We start from the raw sequence: 17,412 nt of genomic DNA, 5'->3' as shown, positions 1-17,412 counted from the left end.
GTGTGGTGATTAAAGAGGATTGAACTAAAGGAGACTACGTGCTGTTTGTACTGGCGGAATACACTAACACCTTGGTTGTTACTTTTGTTTACAAACACTGTCGATAGCACTCTGTGTTTAGATCTGGCGTCAACACCTGCTTCGTTGTCGAGACTGTGGTTTTTTGTGTTTCTATCGACTGTCGTTAGCAGCACTTTGTCCAAATCGAATGTTCACCCACTTCTTGGAGTTGGCAGTCAGAGTATATAAGTCGGGCACACTTCTGTGATTTTCCATCAGTCGGCGTTTGGAGTTCAAGAAAGAAGCATTGGTTCCTCCTTACTCTTTGGATTGCCACAGAGCAACCTGCAAGATTGGAGAAAGGTTGAGAAGAGATCGTGAGAGGAAACGACAGCGTCATGAAAACGAGACAGACTGTGAATGGAGAGAAGCAGAAATGCTCCTCCACCACCACATAATTACTATTCGGACAGTGATTCCGAGTAGGCTGTTCCTATCGAATCAATGTCCAAGGGTTTTGTTTTGTAATTTTGTTTCCCTTATAAAAAATCATAATGCTGTGCGACGAAGGGCCCAGTTCATGACTGGCAGCCGCGTTTAAACAGGGAGCCCTTCACAGACAACTTTAACACACGCAATGTAGTTGGGCGCACATGGCTAGTCCTTCATATATTCTACAACTCTGTGATGGCCAGTGAGTTGTCTAATCTATATAGTGCATCCGGAAAGTATTCACAGCGCATCACTTTTTCCACATTTTGTTATGTTATAGCCTTATTCCAAAATGGATTAAATTCATTTTTTTCCTCAGAATTCTACACACAACACCCCATAATGACAATGTGAAAAAAGTTTACTTGAGGCTTTTGCAAATTTATTAAAAATAAAAAAACTGAGAAATCACATGTACATAAGTATTCACAGCCTTTGCTCAATACTTTGTCGATGCACCTTTGGCAGCAATTACAGCCTCAAGTCTTTTTGAATATGATGCCACAAGCTTGGCACACCTATCCTTGGCCAGTTTCGCCCATTCCTCTTTGCAGCACCTCTCAAGCTCCCATCAGGTTGGATGGGAAGCATCGGTGCACAGCCATTTTAAGATCTCTCCAGAGATGTTCAATCGGATTCAAGTCTGGGCTCTGGCTGGGCCACTCAAGGACATTCACAGAGTTGTCCTGAAGCCACTCCTTTGATATCTTGGCTGTGTGCTTAGGGTCGTTGTCCTGCTGAAAGATGAACCGTCGCCCCAGTCTGAGGTAAAGAGCGCTCTGGAGCAGGTTTTCATCCAGGATGTCTCTGTACATTGCTGCAGTCATATTTCCCTTTATCCTGACTAGTCTCCCAGTCCCTGCCGCTGAAAAACATCCCCACAGCATGATGCTGCCACCACCACGCTTCACTGTAGGGATGGTATTGGCCTGGTGATGAGCAGTGCTTGGTTTCCTCCAAACGTGACACCTGGCATTCACACCAAAGAGTTCAATCTTTGTCTCATCAGACCAGAGAATTTTCTTTCTTATGGTCTGAGAGTCCTTCAGGTGCCTTTTGGCAAACTCCAGGCAGGCTGCCATGTGCCTTTTACTAAGGAGTGGCTTCCGTTTGGCCACTCTACCATACAGGCCTGATTGGTGGATTGCTGCAGAGATGGTTGTCTTTCTGGAAGGTTCTCCTCTCTCCACAGAGGACCTCTGGAGCTCTGACAGAGTGACAATGGGGTTCTTGGTCACCTCCCTGACTAAGGCCCTTCTCCACCGATCGCTCAGTTTAGATGGCCGGCCAGCTCTAGGAAGAGTCCTGGTGGTTTCGAACTTCTTCAACTTACGGATGATGGAGGCCACTGTGCTCATTGGGACCTTCAAAGCAGCAGACATTTTTCTGTAACCTTTTCTAGATTTGTGCCTCGAGACAATCCTGTCTCTGAGGTCTACAGACAATTCCTTTGACTTCATGCTTGGTTTGTGCTCTGACATGAACTGTCAACTGTGCGATCTTATATAGACAGGTGTGTGCCTTTCCAAATTATGTCCAGTCAACTGAATTTACCACAGGTGGACTCCAATTAAGCTGCAGAAACATCTCAAGGATGATCAGGGGAAACAGGATGCACCTGAGCTCAATTTTGAGCTTCATGGCAAAGGCTGTGAATACTTATGTACATGTTCTTTCTCAATTTTTTTTTTATTAAATTTGCAAAAACCTCAAGGAAATTTTTTTCATGTTGTCATTATGGGGATTTGTGTGTAGAATTCTGAGGAAAAAAATGAATTTAATCCATTTTGGAATAAGGCTGTAACATAAAATGTGGAAAAAGTGATGCGCTGTGAATACTTTTTTGGATGCTATATATATAATATAATGCATGCCTCAATTACAGAGAATTTATAAAGGTAACTTTTTGGACACAAGTTTCCTCTTTTCTTTAGTTTTTGTAAAGCTACTATAAACATTCTTTGTTTATGTGCAATAATGATAGTTGTGGAAATTCTGACTTAATTTCCAGGTTATACTGCAAGTTCAGATGTAAAAATGTTTTTGTTCAATAATGTGAGAAGTTTAATCACCTATATATGTTAACAGTTGTAACTTTTCAACATCTTGTGGCTACCACAGCTGAGAAGTTAGGATTAATAAGGTTATTAGGGATGGATGTCTGGTAATTGACATGTGGATTATGCAACACGGTAGCTTGAGATTTTTGTAATAGCCATTTTAACCCCTTATGCCCTTGAGAGTTTTTAGCACTATTGCACCTAAATTACATACCCAAACATAAACATTTATTCTGTTATTTAATAAAGAAGCTGTAACTGGCTGAAGACTTGTGAGTGTAAAATTTAATTTTTTTTAAAAAGTTTTATTTGAATAAAACCTTTGTTTCACACCAATATCAAATGAAATACAAACATTTTTTTTTTTAAATTGGGCGTTTTAAGTATTTATCCTCAAAATACTGGATTTTACATTATAAATTCAAAACAACCCTGGAATTAATTTTCTTTTGTGCTCCAATCTGTCAGCTATCATTATACCACATTTACATTTAATATCACATTGCAAAGTTAATACTGTTTGGGACAAGGTGTCTCCCTTTTTGTAAACATTTAGTCTCTTGCGCCTAAACAATCACTCCAAACAAGTACTGCAGTAGTAGTTATATTATCATTTTTTAGAAAAATTCCAGAAGTTTAAATTTAAAGTTTAGGTTAGAAGAAACTGAAAATAAGGAAATATCAGAAGGTCATTCATTGCATTTCAACTGATCAAATTTGAAGAAAAACTGAGGTGTTCTAACTTTTAATAGGCAGTGTATATGTGCAAATTACTTACTAATGAAAAAGAGCAGTTAACAGTAAAATGTGTGATTTATTTGAAAGAAGACACCCTTGTGTATGTTCAAATACCGTTATTGTTTTTGATTGACTTGTCAGTTTATTGCAACGTACACTGACAACTTTGCAATATAGTGATGCCCGCCTGAAGAACACCTTGTGCGTAAGTGGTTAATATTGTTTGCTGATGTTCAGTATTAGATAGATAGATAGATAGATAGATAGATAGATACATACATACATACATACATACATACATACATACATACATACATACATACATACATACATACATACATACATACATACATACATACATACATACTTTATTAATCCCCAAGGGGAAATTCACATACTCCAGCAGCAGCATACTGATAAAAAAAACAATTAAATTAAAGAGTGATAAAAATGCAGGTATAACAGACAGTAACTTTGTATAATGTTAACGTTTACTCCCCCGGGTGGAACTGAAGAGTCGCATAGTGTGGGGGAGGAACGATCTCCTCAGTCTGTCAGTGGAGCAGGACAGTGATGGGTCCCTGTTGAATCCTATTCTAGCATGTGATATTTGTTCTTTATGAAAACATTTTTTTTTTTACGAGCCATGACTATAAATAACACAGGGCAATAAACAGATACAAAATACCTTTTTTGGGTAGAGTATTCCTTTAATTTTAGTCTGTTAATACAAGCATAGTGCGGTTCACATATAAAGCTTAATAACAAAATAATGAGAGGCATTTAGTTTTTGTGGACAAACCTCTAGATTGTTGAAATTCAGTAACTACTGTACTTGATGGAATACAAGATTTTAAAATTAACTTTTCTATATGTAAAACAAAGCAGTGATAAATATGTTTTTGCTGCACTAACAATTTTTACAAAAAGAATAATGTAGTGGATAACGCATTAAGATAGTTTTGCTGATTCAGTCCAGCACCTGACTTGCTGCATCGCCCTCGTTCAGTCTCATTTCTAGCCCTTAGAACAACAACTACATTTAATTGTATGTTTTCATACAAACAATGTAGCTCAAAGTGCTTTACAAAATGAAACAATAGGAAGTTAATATAAAACATAAAACACGATTAGGCAATACAATTATATAGATTGTAACAAAGAAAAAGATACGGTTGAATGGCCATGAGGACGGGGGAAAAACAAAACTCCAGTTAGGCTGGAGAAAAAACAAAATCAGCAGGGATTCCAATGCTAAAATACCACCAGCCCCCACTTTATTTCATTTATTATGAAAAGGTTTGTGTATGTATCAGCTATTCTAATAATTTAATATAAATTGATTTTGTATGGCTTTCATGACAGTGGTGCTTTTTAAAACATTTTTTTTGTTTACAGCATACTTTTTGTTATTACATTTCTTAAATGGGACTTTTCAGATGTTTGCTATTTTGTGCAATTTCTCTGTCTCCTGTACATATACAGTATGTATGTTTTTGTAATGAATTTATTTTAATATTTTTATTTTATTTAACTTTTATTCCTGTTTGCTTTTTTTGCACAGCCTTCACCTCATTCATCAGGAGAAGACATGGAAATTTCTGATGATGAGCTAACAGAGCAGTCTCCTGAAATAGCTTCAGAACACCTACAACAGCCACATCAACAACAGCACTTTCCTGGTGTTCCTCCTCCACCCTCGCTGGCTGCTATGCCTATGAGTGTATCATCATATCCACACATTCCCCACCCACCTCCTGGCTTTCCTCTTCAGCCACCTCCAGGCCTTGCTCCTCCCATGTCTCATATCCCTGGTGTATCTGATGTATCACCCCACACTCAACACCATCATGCTGCTCTTCCTGATTTTCATGCTCTTCCTCTTCATGGCCTTCCTCCATCAAACATATACGATTATGTAAATTCCATGGAGTTAATGAACCACCTAGGTAACCAGTATGGTGGCATATCCATGTCATTCCAGATGCAAACCCAAATGTTAAGCAGATTGCATCAGATGAGATTAATTAACAGCAACACTGGGGCTCAGCCTAGCAGTTTACTTTCTTCTTCAGCTGCTGCAAAAGGCTCTGGATTCTCCCCTTTTGAGGCCCCATATGGAACCTATCCAGCTCCTCATCCGTATTTAGACCAAGAAGCATGCACTGCTCCCTTTGACCAGGACCACCGTTTTCCCCCTCACTTGCAACATTTACCATTTGGCTTCCCAGAGCCACAACCATCTTGGGGACATTGCCTTCCTGCCCAACATCCCCAGACAGGTTTTTCTCATGATGTCTCCTCTCATGGTCTAGCCCCAAACTACCTTCCCACCTATACACAACCACCTACCCAAAGGGATCCTCATGAAGCAACTGTGGCTGCTGTACTGTCTTCTCTTATCCAAGAGATGAAAAGTATAATGCAGAGAGATCTCAATCGCAAAATGATAGAGAATATTGCTTTTGGGACTTTTGATGAATGGTGGGAACGCAAAGAACGAAAAGCAAAGGTAAGCAAAAGTCCATCAAAAATGAAAAACTTAATGATTCAAAATTAGGTAGGATTTGAGGTATATATTCTCTTTAGGCGTTTTCTTTACAAGAGACTTAATGTCAATGGAAAGGAAAAAGATGACTTAAAAAATAAAACACAGTAATGCAAGTAGATGATATTCAAGTTAAAAGTACCATTATTTAAGAGAGGATGCCTATATTACATGATAGTGGAACAGTCTTTTGCATAGGCAAACTTCTTTTAGAGCCTTATCATCATTAGATCCTAAGCAAGTTATTTTGCACAGAAGAAGACCTGCCATTTTCATTTTAAGCACAACAAGGACTATAGCAAGTGCTAATCAGGTACTATGTTCACAATAAGAAAAATGAAAAACATTGTCTCGCTTAACATAACTGAAAAGCAAGCACACATTTAGGTTTCCAACTAAGCTGTTGAAAATGTTCACTTTTAGAAAGTCTGAAGTTGACTCACTAAACATATGAAATAAAACATACTGTGGCAGCATAGAATTAAGTTTGTAATCAAAGGAGATTGATGAAGTGTTCTCACATTTTTCAAACGTCTTATGCTCTTGTGAAATTATAATATATACAATTATTATTGGGGCTTAAAACAATTGAAAATGGAACATGGCATGAACAGCAGTTTTTGTACAAAATGCCAGCCTTGTCTATAGTGACTAGTAATGACTTCAACATGCAACTTCAGATGTCAGACGATTTTACTCTTGCATGAAATCTTTTAACACAAAGATTATACCATTTCTAATATAAAGTCTAGAATTATACTTCATTTGGAGGATAACTTCGACAGTCTCTGTATAAAAAGAGGCCACTCTTTTTTCTTTTATGTTACTGTATGCAGAAAGTCACAGCATAGAAAAAAAGAAGCCTGCCTTTCATGCTTTGTAGAAATGCTTTCAGAAAAGTCCTCCAAAAGAATCTGTTGGCTGGTCTAATCATGCTTTATAATGCTTCATACAGTTAATTCTGTATGTACTGTATGAATACAAAGCAGTTAGTCTTCTGTGTTTTGTGGCAATATGATAAGCATGCAAGGATCTTTAAAATTTAGTGAGACAATAAAGTTATTGGCCACATACTGTATGTGTACATACAAGATAAATGTAACAAGTTGATATTTGGATAAAACTAAACGTTCAAGCTATTCATTTACACTACTTTGTCTAAACCTCTTCATTTTGTCAAACTTTTTTTTTAACTGCTTCCTGTTAAATTAAGTAATTATTTAAACTTGAGTTGCACAAGAGCAGAATCAAAGCCTTACATGAAATTAAAATGAAATATTCCTGAACATAAGTTGTAGATGATCAACCCAAACATTGAATCATAACAATGTAAGGTAATTGTCTACTCATTTATTTTGCCTTCCAGTAATTTTTGTAAATGTATTATTTTTGGGAATACATAGATAATTGAGTGTCATTCATGAAAGATTATGTAAAATATTTGGCTGTCAAAAGATAGTAAAACACTTCTATAACTATTTTTAAAGTGTTTTGCTGTAATTCTAAACATCACTGTGTCAGGACTGTGTTTCTTGATGGGTTTTTTTTTTGGCTCCCTATGAAACAGTGACACCTGCTAGTACGGTTGACTATTCTATTTGTCAGTTAATGCAAGATCGTTCTTTACATTTTCCTTTTCTATTTTAAATACCGGGTGCTTTTTAGAATTTAAAAGTAAAAAGACATGTCTTTGTCTGAAATTAGCTCCAGGGAGTGCTCTAATGATTATGGACATGCCAGGGTAATATTATGGTCCTTATGTCCTTTATGTTATTACAAACAATGTGACTACATGTGTGCACTAATTTTTATATCTCTCTTTTGTTTTACATTATGGCTGGAGAATCTGTACATTGAGACTGTTTCATTTTAGGCATTGAACCAGATTGTTCTTTCAATATTTGATGCCTTATTTCATGCTTTTGTTACAGTCCTTTTTTATAATGCATCTGTGTATATTGTATAGTATCCTAGACACAAAAGTGAAACAAACTGAACCATTTCCTTATCGTTTACTGAAAAGTAATATAGGAAAATTTTGGGTAGTATATTGAATAGTATATTTTTTTTCAATCCAAAGATTTTATGGATGTTTATGTTCTCCTGTCAGTTCAGTCAGCATAAATAAGTGCACCCACTTTAAAAGTTAAGATTTTTATTAATTTCTCAGTGAACACCAGAACAATTAGCAAAATTTTATTAAACATTTGTTTTTTTAACAGCTTGGTCACCAACATAACTAGGAAAAGAAAATAATAAACAATGTTGAAATGAGGTGTTACAAACATGAATACACCCTAAAACAAATTCCACCCAATCTAATATTTTGTATGGCCTTAACAACAGCACCAGTTCTTTAAACAACATACCGCCACATCTATCATTTTTCTCCGTTCTTGGAGAATGAGCTCTTTCAGAGCCTCAATGCTGGATGGAGAATGATGCGTAACCTGTGTTTTTAGAACTCCCCACAGGTGTTCTGTTGGGTTGAGGACGGGTAACATGCTTGGCTACTGAATCACTTTCACCCTGTTCTTACTCATAATTGCAGCAGAGTGCCTGTTAACACAGGGAATGGAGAGATGGTAGCATCTCCTCCTTCAGTATTTCACAGTACATCTTTGAATTTGTGATGCCACCAATGAAATGCAATTCACCTGACACCTGCAGCACTCATACAACCCAACAAAAGTACACTGTCACCACCATGCTTTAATTTGGGTACCATGCATTTTTTTATTGTACTCCTCACCCTTGCATCGCCATACAATTTGTTGAATACCAGCCTTAATTGTCATTTGTCTGGTGGTCACCTATGTGATGATTGATTAGACTCCACAATTGTTGAATTCCTACTAATTACCATTTTATTAGACATTAATCTTAAGACCTTCATTGGGGTGTACTCATTTTTGCACCATGGTGTAAGTAATTTTATTTTAAAAAAATCCAGTTTTGTTTTTTGTACTGACAAACCTCATTTGCAACCAACAAACTCGATTTGCTGGACTGTCTTAACGGTACAGGATCCTATAGAAAGTGTTTAATTCCAAAGGGAGACAGGTGAATTTCTTAAAAATATTTTGGGATGTACTCATTTATGCTGGGCACTGTACTGTAGTAGGGATTTCTTATCTGTTACATTTGAGCTAACTTAACATTAATTTGTGACTTGCATTTTTAACATTTACTGATTTTTTACTTTGTGACAACCCCCCCAGTTGTCTATGGGGAAGGAGCAAAATCTTTAGATTCGTCAAAAATTTGGGTCTCTGGTTTTCAATACATTTCTACGTTTTCAGGTCCCCTGATACCGTAAACACTCATACCTTGATGATGGGTGTGTCAGGTCTGTGTGTGTGTGTGTGTCTTTGTGTCACAGTCTAGTGCTAAAATGGCTGGACGGAAAAATACCTCAAAACCTAAGCCTGTTATGAGCTGACGATGTGCTGATTAGTTTTTGAGCTAAATCGTGCAAGAGAAAGAGGCACTTTAGAGGAACCATAAATACCATAATTCTACAATTAATTATGAATTCTTCTTGTCAATTACTATTGTAATGACCTATTTTATGATCAGAAAGATCAGCATCAGAGGGGTAAATAATTACTGAAATGTTATAGAATAGTTTGGGTAACTTGGCTTCTTGGGCGCAAAGCCTGCTGACGTTCATGTCTGAATTTTTGTAAGAATGGCACAATCTGACTAATGATGGCACCTGGTCATGGTATGTACTTAACATTTTTACCTTTGTCTGCATACAGATGAATTAAAAATATAATCAAAATGTAGTGATTATCTGTTAATAAATATTTTGGACATCTAAATAATGGTCTCTATTTCAAAGTATTCTGATGAATTTTGCTGTTTATATTCTGTTTGCAGCATTTTGTTTTATATTAATGAGGTGTGCAAATTTTGATTAATTTTAGAAATATTGTCTCTTTGGAAACCTCATAAGCATTCATAATATGAATGGATATGTAAGGTATGACACAGTAACTTTTGTTCTCAGACAAGAGTCATGTACCCAGTACAGCTTTGTTTGGTATAATTATTGTTGATCTTGGTACCTTTATTGTATATGTGAATTAATATTATCACAGGTATACACAATAATATTCCAGGTTATTTACTGAGCACGCTAACTCCAAAACACTTTTTCACTTGGGGGTCTGTATTATATTTAGCCATTCCAAAGCACAACAAAAGTTCCAGTGAAGGAAGAGGAAAAGAAAGAAGAAAAGCTGAAACCACGAGAACCAGGTCTTCTTTCTCTGGTAGACTGGGCCAAGAGTGGAGGCATGTCTGGACTGGAGAGCTTTGGGCTTGGTGCTGGCGGCCTTAGAGGAGCACTTAGACTTCCTTCCTTCAAGGTACACGTGCATTCTAACATACAAATGGTATTTAGTGTTGCATTGGCTACTTCTCAATTATGTTAATTTCACCATCACTACTATTAGAAACACTTTTGTTTTTAAAGTTTTTTAAAAAACTTTTGTATGTATTTAATAAAGCTTAGTTGTACCAGGTGTACAAAAGGACATTATTATTTGACATAGTTTCCAGATGAAGGTCTTCTGTTGCAGTCCAGTGCTATTTTCACTCCTAAACATTTCTTTATTGTTACCTTCACCAAATAATGGCGCTAGATTTTCTTTGCAAACTAAATGTTATACTAAAAACAAGGTGAAATAAAATGTTAGAGGAAATAAATACAATGTCTTTCTTTGAATTAACTGAAAGAGAGAATTAGACAAATGGAATCCTGCCAGACTGCTGAAATGTCAGCACTAATTTTGAGAAAAAAAAATTCTTTGATGCACACATTTTTATATCATGACAGTTTTGCAATTATTAATATTCTAATTGATTTGCTTTTTACATTAAGAAAATAAGGGGAATACAGCACCATTTTAATGTGAGATATGAGTGCTTTGAAAATCTGTTTTAAATCTTATTGATATTGATAATTTCTGTATAAGCTGAATGTACTGATTTTGACTATGCTTTCAAATAAAAACAAAAGAATAAAGAAAACAGCTTCACCCTTTGAACATGAAAAGTTTTTAATCTCAACTATATTTTGTGTTTTCATGCTCAGGTAAAGAGGAAAGAACCATTGGAGTTGTCAGAAGGAGGAGATCTAAAGAGAGTAAGACTGTCTACCCCTGTAGATGAGGATGATGATGGCAAGTATCTGTAATTTAATTTGAGTAGTTCATTAAGTTATACACTATTATTAACTGTAAAAACTACTTTTTCTTGGATTAATGACTTATGAAATTTGAATATTAAAAGTAACCAAGTAAAGCTAATTTGTAGTTAGGTGACATAGTTTATAATGTTATTGTGCTTTTGGGTTTCTGAAGATGCCAAGTGGCTTTGAATGTGTAGATTTGTAACGGCCGACCCTTACCCAGCTGGCAGCTACACCTCCAAAACCTGTGGCCTGGATAAATACCTGAGGTTGAATCTAAATATCAAGCCGTACCTCTAACAAATAAACTTTTCCCCACAATCGACGGTGTAAATATAAGTACAAAAGAAGAGCAGATATGTAAAAATAGATGATTAATTGTATTAAATGAAATAACAAGAAAAAATGCAAAATAAATAAATAGAAAAAATATATATAAATATCCCTCCACCACAGCAACAACTTGACATTACCATATATAAATACAACAAACCCTCCCTTGCCCCTGTAACATATAACAAACAACAAATAACAACAATGAATGATATACGGAAATGAATGGTCATGAACTTGAGTCTGAGTATATAATTGTCCTGAATGCAGATGACTGGTTAACAGATATATGGAGTGTTTGTATTTCCCGGTAATTGGAGCAACCTCACCGTGATTCCTTGGTGCGTGGTGGATGATGATCCGACCCCGGGTTCTCTGGTGATGAGGGATGGAAGTCAGTCCGGCGAAATGAAAACAAACTGGATGCAAATACGTGATGTGGAATACAGCAGGTACAGATGGTTCGTGGTCGTGAAAAAAATGGTCTCCTTCTTTCTCCTCTCCTCCTCATTTTCTCCTGATTGCTTAAATAGTCCTGTGCCGGATGTAATTGATTGATGGTTGACAGGTATTTTCCAATTTGGGGCTGCGGTTTCTTTCCATCATCCGTCCCCCTTTACGGGGACGACATTCACTGACACACACATAAACAGCAAACGGGACGATGGAGACAAGACGCACTCGGACTAACACTGACAACACTATTACTACTATGTAGCCCCGCTACATTCTCCACCAACCCACCCCACACCACACAACATCTTGGGTAAGGGAGGGCAGAAGTACGGCTTGATATTGGCCACATGAATAGTGTCAAGCTTGGAGTTAGTGCCGATACCCCTTTGAATCTGGAAATTAGCTGGACCTGTTTGAGAAATGATTTTGGCTGGACATAACCATTTAGGCGCTAGCTTGGCGGAGAACCTTTTGCTGGCATCCGAGAGATGGTGAGCTCTAATCCAGACCAAATCACCCGGCTGAAAGTGCGCATCCTTACGCCGGGCATTGTACAACTTGGCGTGTCTGGATGTCGAACTCACCAACCTCTGTTGGATTCTCCACCGCAATTCCTCAAGCTTAAATAAATTATTGTAACTGGTGGTTGCTGGACTGGGGGCTCTGGGAAGGAGTCGGTCAAGCGGGCCCTTCAGCTGTCTGCCCAGCGCAACCAAAGCAGGCGTCTCATCTGTGGCTTCATGCACAGCGTGTGTTCAGGGCAAACCAGAGCTCAGGGAGCCATTTATCCCAATTCTGATGGCGTTCACCCACATAGGAGGTGATCATGTTCTTCAGGGTCCGGTTCACTCGCTCTGTCATGTTGGCCTGGTGATGGTAAGCTGTTGTCAGGTTTTTCTTCACTCCCCAGGCTGTATAAAGTTCATCCAATACAGAGCTCGTGAACTGCAGACCCCGATCTGAAACGATGTTCTTCGGCACCCCCCAGCGGGTGAAGATTTTGTTCTTCAGGGTGGAGCATATTTTGTTGGTTTTAGCATCTGTTAATGCAAACAGCTCCACCTACTTCGAAAAATAATTGATCACCACCATCAGGACGGTTTTCCTCAAGCTGGTAACAGGAAAGGGCCCCATCAGGTCGACTCCCAAAGTCTCCCCCGGTCCATCAGCGATTGTCGATTGTAAAAATCCTGCCGGTTTACCAGGTGGGTTTTTGAGCTGCTGACAAGTTATGCACTTCTTCACATGGTGGCAATTGTCTTTCCGGACAGACGGCCACCACGCAACCCCCAGGATCTTCAATAAAGTTTTTGTCCTTCCAAGGTGACCACCTAAAGGACTGTCATGATAAAAACTCAGAAAGTCGGGGATGAGTTCTTCCGGGACCACTAGTTGGTGTTGTAGACCCCCAAGGGAAGATGGAATGGTCCTGTACAGAACCCCCTGGAGGTCCACGAAGTGTACCCGGTCAGTACGCTGCTGCTCCAGTCCCTCCCTGATGTTCTGGCAGAATGGACTGGTGGCTTGTATTTGAGCCAGGTCTTGAAGGCTTCTTAGCAGAGGGAGGACCATCTTTTTTGCCTCTGCCAAACACACCATCCCCGGTGGCTCTGACTGCGAATAAACTGCACCTTAGGAAGCCTGTTTCTGCGAGGGTTTTTGCATGTCAAAGTGTTCAGGGCATATTGAATACTTTCAGCAAGTGTTTATATAGTTATTTTCAGTCCAAGTACCTTTATTACACAATTTTGCAGATGCTGCACAAAGCAAAGGCAATGCAAAAAATTAAAACAAATGTTTAAAAAACATTATACAGAGGAATTGTTTTGAGAACTATTTTTCATACAGCTGTTATACCAGTGAGTGACTGCCATGTCACCTTGGATTTAGTGATGATTTATGAGTTTGACACTTCCAAATGCAGAACAGAGTGTGAACTAGTGGTAAATTGTTTTTGAAAACACACAAATGTATATGAAAACAAAACCTGAGGAATTATCTAGAAGGCACAAAATGGGATAGTAATAACTCAGCATCTTAAAAAAATTATAGTTGGTGTAATTTCAGAGACATTCTGAATCTGGCTCAAAATAAGTTTATAACAGTAACCAATAAAAAAGACAAAAAATTCCCAAAATTGATAAATACGTGCATCATTAAAAAAGTAAAACTGAAAAGAGCATTGTACAAGAAAGTTTTTTTTTTAAAAAAGGCCAAATAATTCTAAATTAGAGAAACACTGTCACTACAGCAAGAAATCAAAAACGTATTTGAAAGGTCAAAAGAGAAACTGAAAAAAATGCTAGTGAAGCATAAGAAGAACTTTTTGAGTAGTACTCTAGTAAAAGAGCAATTAAGAAACCTCAGAGATGCACAAAGAGAGATCCTTGAAATAATAAGAAAATAGCAAATTAAATAACTTTCACTCATGAATTTCAAGTCTTTATTAAAGACGAAACAGATGGAATGCCTCATGCAGTAATAAAAACAAGATCTGAGTTTATAGATTTTAAACTATAATAGTTTTATATGATTCAAGTCCTTGATACATTGAAGTCTAATTAAACCCCTGGACTTGGTGGGATTTTACCAAATGTAGTAAAAGAAATGAAAGACATCATTCATAAACATTTAATAGGTTTATTTGAGCAAGCACTTCAGAGAGAAGTGCCAGATAACTAGAAAGCTGTGAATATAACTCCAATGTACAAGAAAAGAGACAAAATAGATCCTAGTAATTACAGACCAATAATTCTTACTTCTATAACATGAAAACCATAATAAGAAAGAATCTAGAAAAGTACCTGTATGAAAATAACATTAATTTAAAGCCAACCAGGATTTATGAGAGGAAGGTCTGGCCAAACCAATCTATTAGATTTTTTGAGCAGACTACTGGAATATTTGACACAAGTAAATCATACAGCATAATTTACTTGGACTTTCAAAAACACCCTTTCCAGAGTCCCATACCAAAGATTAATTTTAAAACTAAATGCTGTTAACATCGGAGGTAATCTACAAAACTTCTTAGATCTCAAGATGATTAACCAGCACAAGGCAGAGAACAGAGAATGCTGTTTTGTAGACTGTAGGGTGAAGTCATCACTGGAGTCTGTCAGATGCCTCAAAATGGAACACTATTTTTTCTATTTTAATCATGTAGATTCTCTTGTAGTTGTAAACTTGTGAAATTTGCAAATGATTCTAAAATTGGAGGGATAACAAATATTGAGGAGTCAGAAAAAGTAATTCAAAAAGACTTAGACAGTCTTCAGAACTGGCTAAATACTTGGAAAATGCAGTTTAATTATAGGAAAGTGAAAAGTGCTACACATGGGCAGAGGCAAATAAAATGTTAGGTTATGTTGCAAACATTGTTGAACATAAACTGAGTTGTGTAATTGCTTACACTTTCTATAAAATGCAGTAGTGGGACCGGCATTGGTGTATTGTTTGCGGTTCTGACCACCACGCTACAAAAAAGAATAGCAAGACTTAAAGCTGCACAGAGGAGAGTAACAGCCAGGTGCATCCCAGAACTGAAAGACATGTTCTAATCTGACTGACACTGGATTTTACCCATTTATCTTGAGGAGAGTAGATAAAATATCTCAATAAAGTAGATCCATTTGAATTTCTTTAAATAAATGAAGATTTGTGAACATGAGGACGCCAGTGAAAATTAAGGGGAAGTGCATTTAAGACTGCAGCCAGAAAGTACTTCTTTATTCAAAAAGTTGTAATCTTAAGACAAACTAAGGTGTCATATAGTTGATGGAGAAACCTTAGCAATGTTTTAAGAAATATCTGGATGAGATATTGTGACAACTTAGCTATTCTGTTAAAAACATCTTGATGGGTTTAGTGGTCTCCTGTCATTTTGTTAAATTTCTTATGTTTTAGTGTAAATCAGATATTTGAAAACATAATACACACCAACTTACTGAATCATGTAACCTATATGCCCAGCCTGTATTCCATTCATTAAAAAGCTAATGTGGTTGACTTTTTTGGAAGATGAAAGCAACTAGCCTTTAAGTAAAAAGACCCATAGTACTCTGCCTTTTTTTTCAAAAAGCTTACAATTTATAACTTCTGTAAAATTGTTTTTATTAGGATTGTTATATTTTGTGTTAGGTTCCTTTTTTTATATTGCATATTATTTTGTGTTTTATACAATCTAAATGTTTAATGATTTGTTTCTTCTATTTCTGTCTGTTGGTGCCTCAATAAATAAATTAAATAAAAGCAGCATCAAAGAGGAGATGTAGATACCTTGTGTAATGCAGAGCTAACTTGTTTCATGTTAAGGAATAGCAAAACTTAAATTCTTAGGTATACATTATATGAGGATATTAACATGAAATTCTCACTAGACATTGGTATTATCTCAAGACATCCACAAATATAAAGAAGAAAGTTGTTTTGGTACCAAGGTGTTACACAAGAAACATCTTCAAGTAAGCACCATTGGGGCCATTATTCCCAAGTGGAGGGAACATCACTCCATCACCAAGTGGCCATACACAGGAGCTCCTCGCAAGATTTCTGACCAGGGAGAAAGAAAAGGATAGTCCGAACAGTAGCCCAAGAACCAAGGACCTCCAGAAAGAGTTCCAGAAAGACGTGGTGACAGCAGGTACATTTGTTACAGAGAAAACAATAGGCAGTGCACTCCACCGGGATGGCTTCTATGTGCGCTTACCCAAAAAGTCTCCATTACTCAAGAAAAGGCATGTTGAAACTTGTTTTAAGTTTGTTACACAACATTTCGACAAGCCTATGAAATACTGGGAGAATGCAGTCTAGTCAGACAAGATCAAAGTTGAGCTTTTCGGCTATCATACTACACACCATTTGGAGGAGAAATGGCATTGTATATCACCTGAAAAACACTATACCAACAGTGAAGTTTGGAGGTGGAAGTATCATGGTCTGGGGCTGTTTCTCATCTCATGGTACTGGCTTTAATTACATGTAATTGAAGGAAAGATGAATGGGGCCATGTACCTAGAGATTCTTGAAGTGAATCTGCTGCCATCCACCAGGATGATGAGGATGAGATGTGGGTGGACTTTCCAGCAGGACAACAATCCAAAACATACAGCAAAGGAAACATTAAACTGGTTTCAAAAAAAGAAAATCAAGTTGTTAGAATGGCCCAGTCAATCATCTGACTTAAATCCAGTTAAACATTTGTGGAAGGGACTAAAGATCAGGGTTCACAAGAGGGCCCCCCGGAATCTTCAAGATTTAAAGACAATCACTTTAGAAGAATGGGTCAAAATCATACCAGAGCATTGCAGGTGATTGACTTCTTCTTACAGGAAGCGTCTTAAAGCTGTCATTACAAACACTAAGTATTAGTGAGTTCAATTCTTTTTCCCCTGTGTCATTTCACTTTATTACATATACCCTTATTTATGTTCTTTAATGCTGTAAATTCTTTATATTTGTGGATTTTTTTTTTAATATTTTTATTTTATTAATTTTCATTGTAATCATTCCATACAAACAGATCAATTTATAACCCAACAAAATTGAAGACAAATCAAACCCCACCCCTGAGAAGGAGAGCTTAG

The 17,412-nt window shown here is 37.0% G+C and overlaps 1 protein-coding gene across 3 annotated transcripts in view; it reads left to right on the top strand.

The window, feature by feature from the left end:
• Positions 1-17,412, top strand: part of setd1a (SET domain containing 1A, histone lysine methyltransferase) — a 91,951-nt gene that overhangs the window by 31,523 nt on the left and 43,016 nt on the right. For all 3 annotated transcript variants that reach the window (XM_028815556.2, XM_028815554.2, XM_051934492.1), the window contains exons 8-10: positions 4,855-5,802; positions 10,029-10,214; positions 10,943-11,030. In XM_028815556.2, coding sequence (XP_028671389.2) covers positions 4,855-5,802; positions 10,029-10,214; positions 10,943-11,030 — 1,222 coding nt within the window. The remainder of the gene's footprint in view (positions 1-4,854; positions 5,803-10,028; positions 10,215-10,942; positions 11,031-17,412) is intronic.

The sequence above is a fragment of the Erpetoichthys calabaricus genome, chromosome 12 (genome assembly GCF_900747795.2).
Source record: "Erpetoichthys calabaricus chromosome 12, fErpCal1.3, whole genome shotgun sequence".
NCBI classification, from domain to species: Eukaryota; Metazoa; Chordata; class Cladistia; order Polypteriformes; family Polypteridae; genus Erpetoichthys; species Erpetoichthys calabaricus.
The sequence above is the reverse complement of the archived record's forward strand: the minus strand, read 5'-3'. Positions and strand labels throughout refer to the sequence as shown.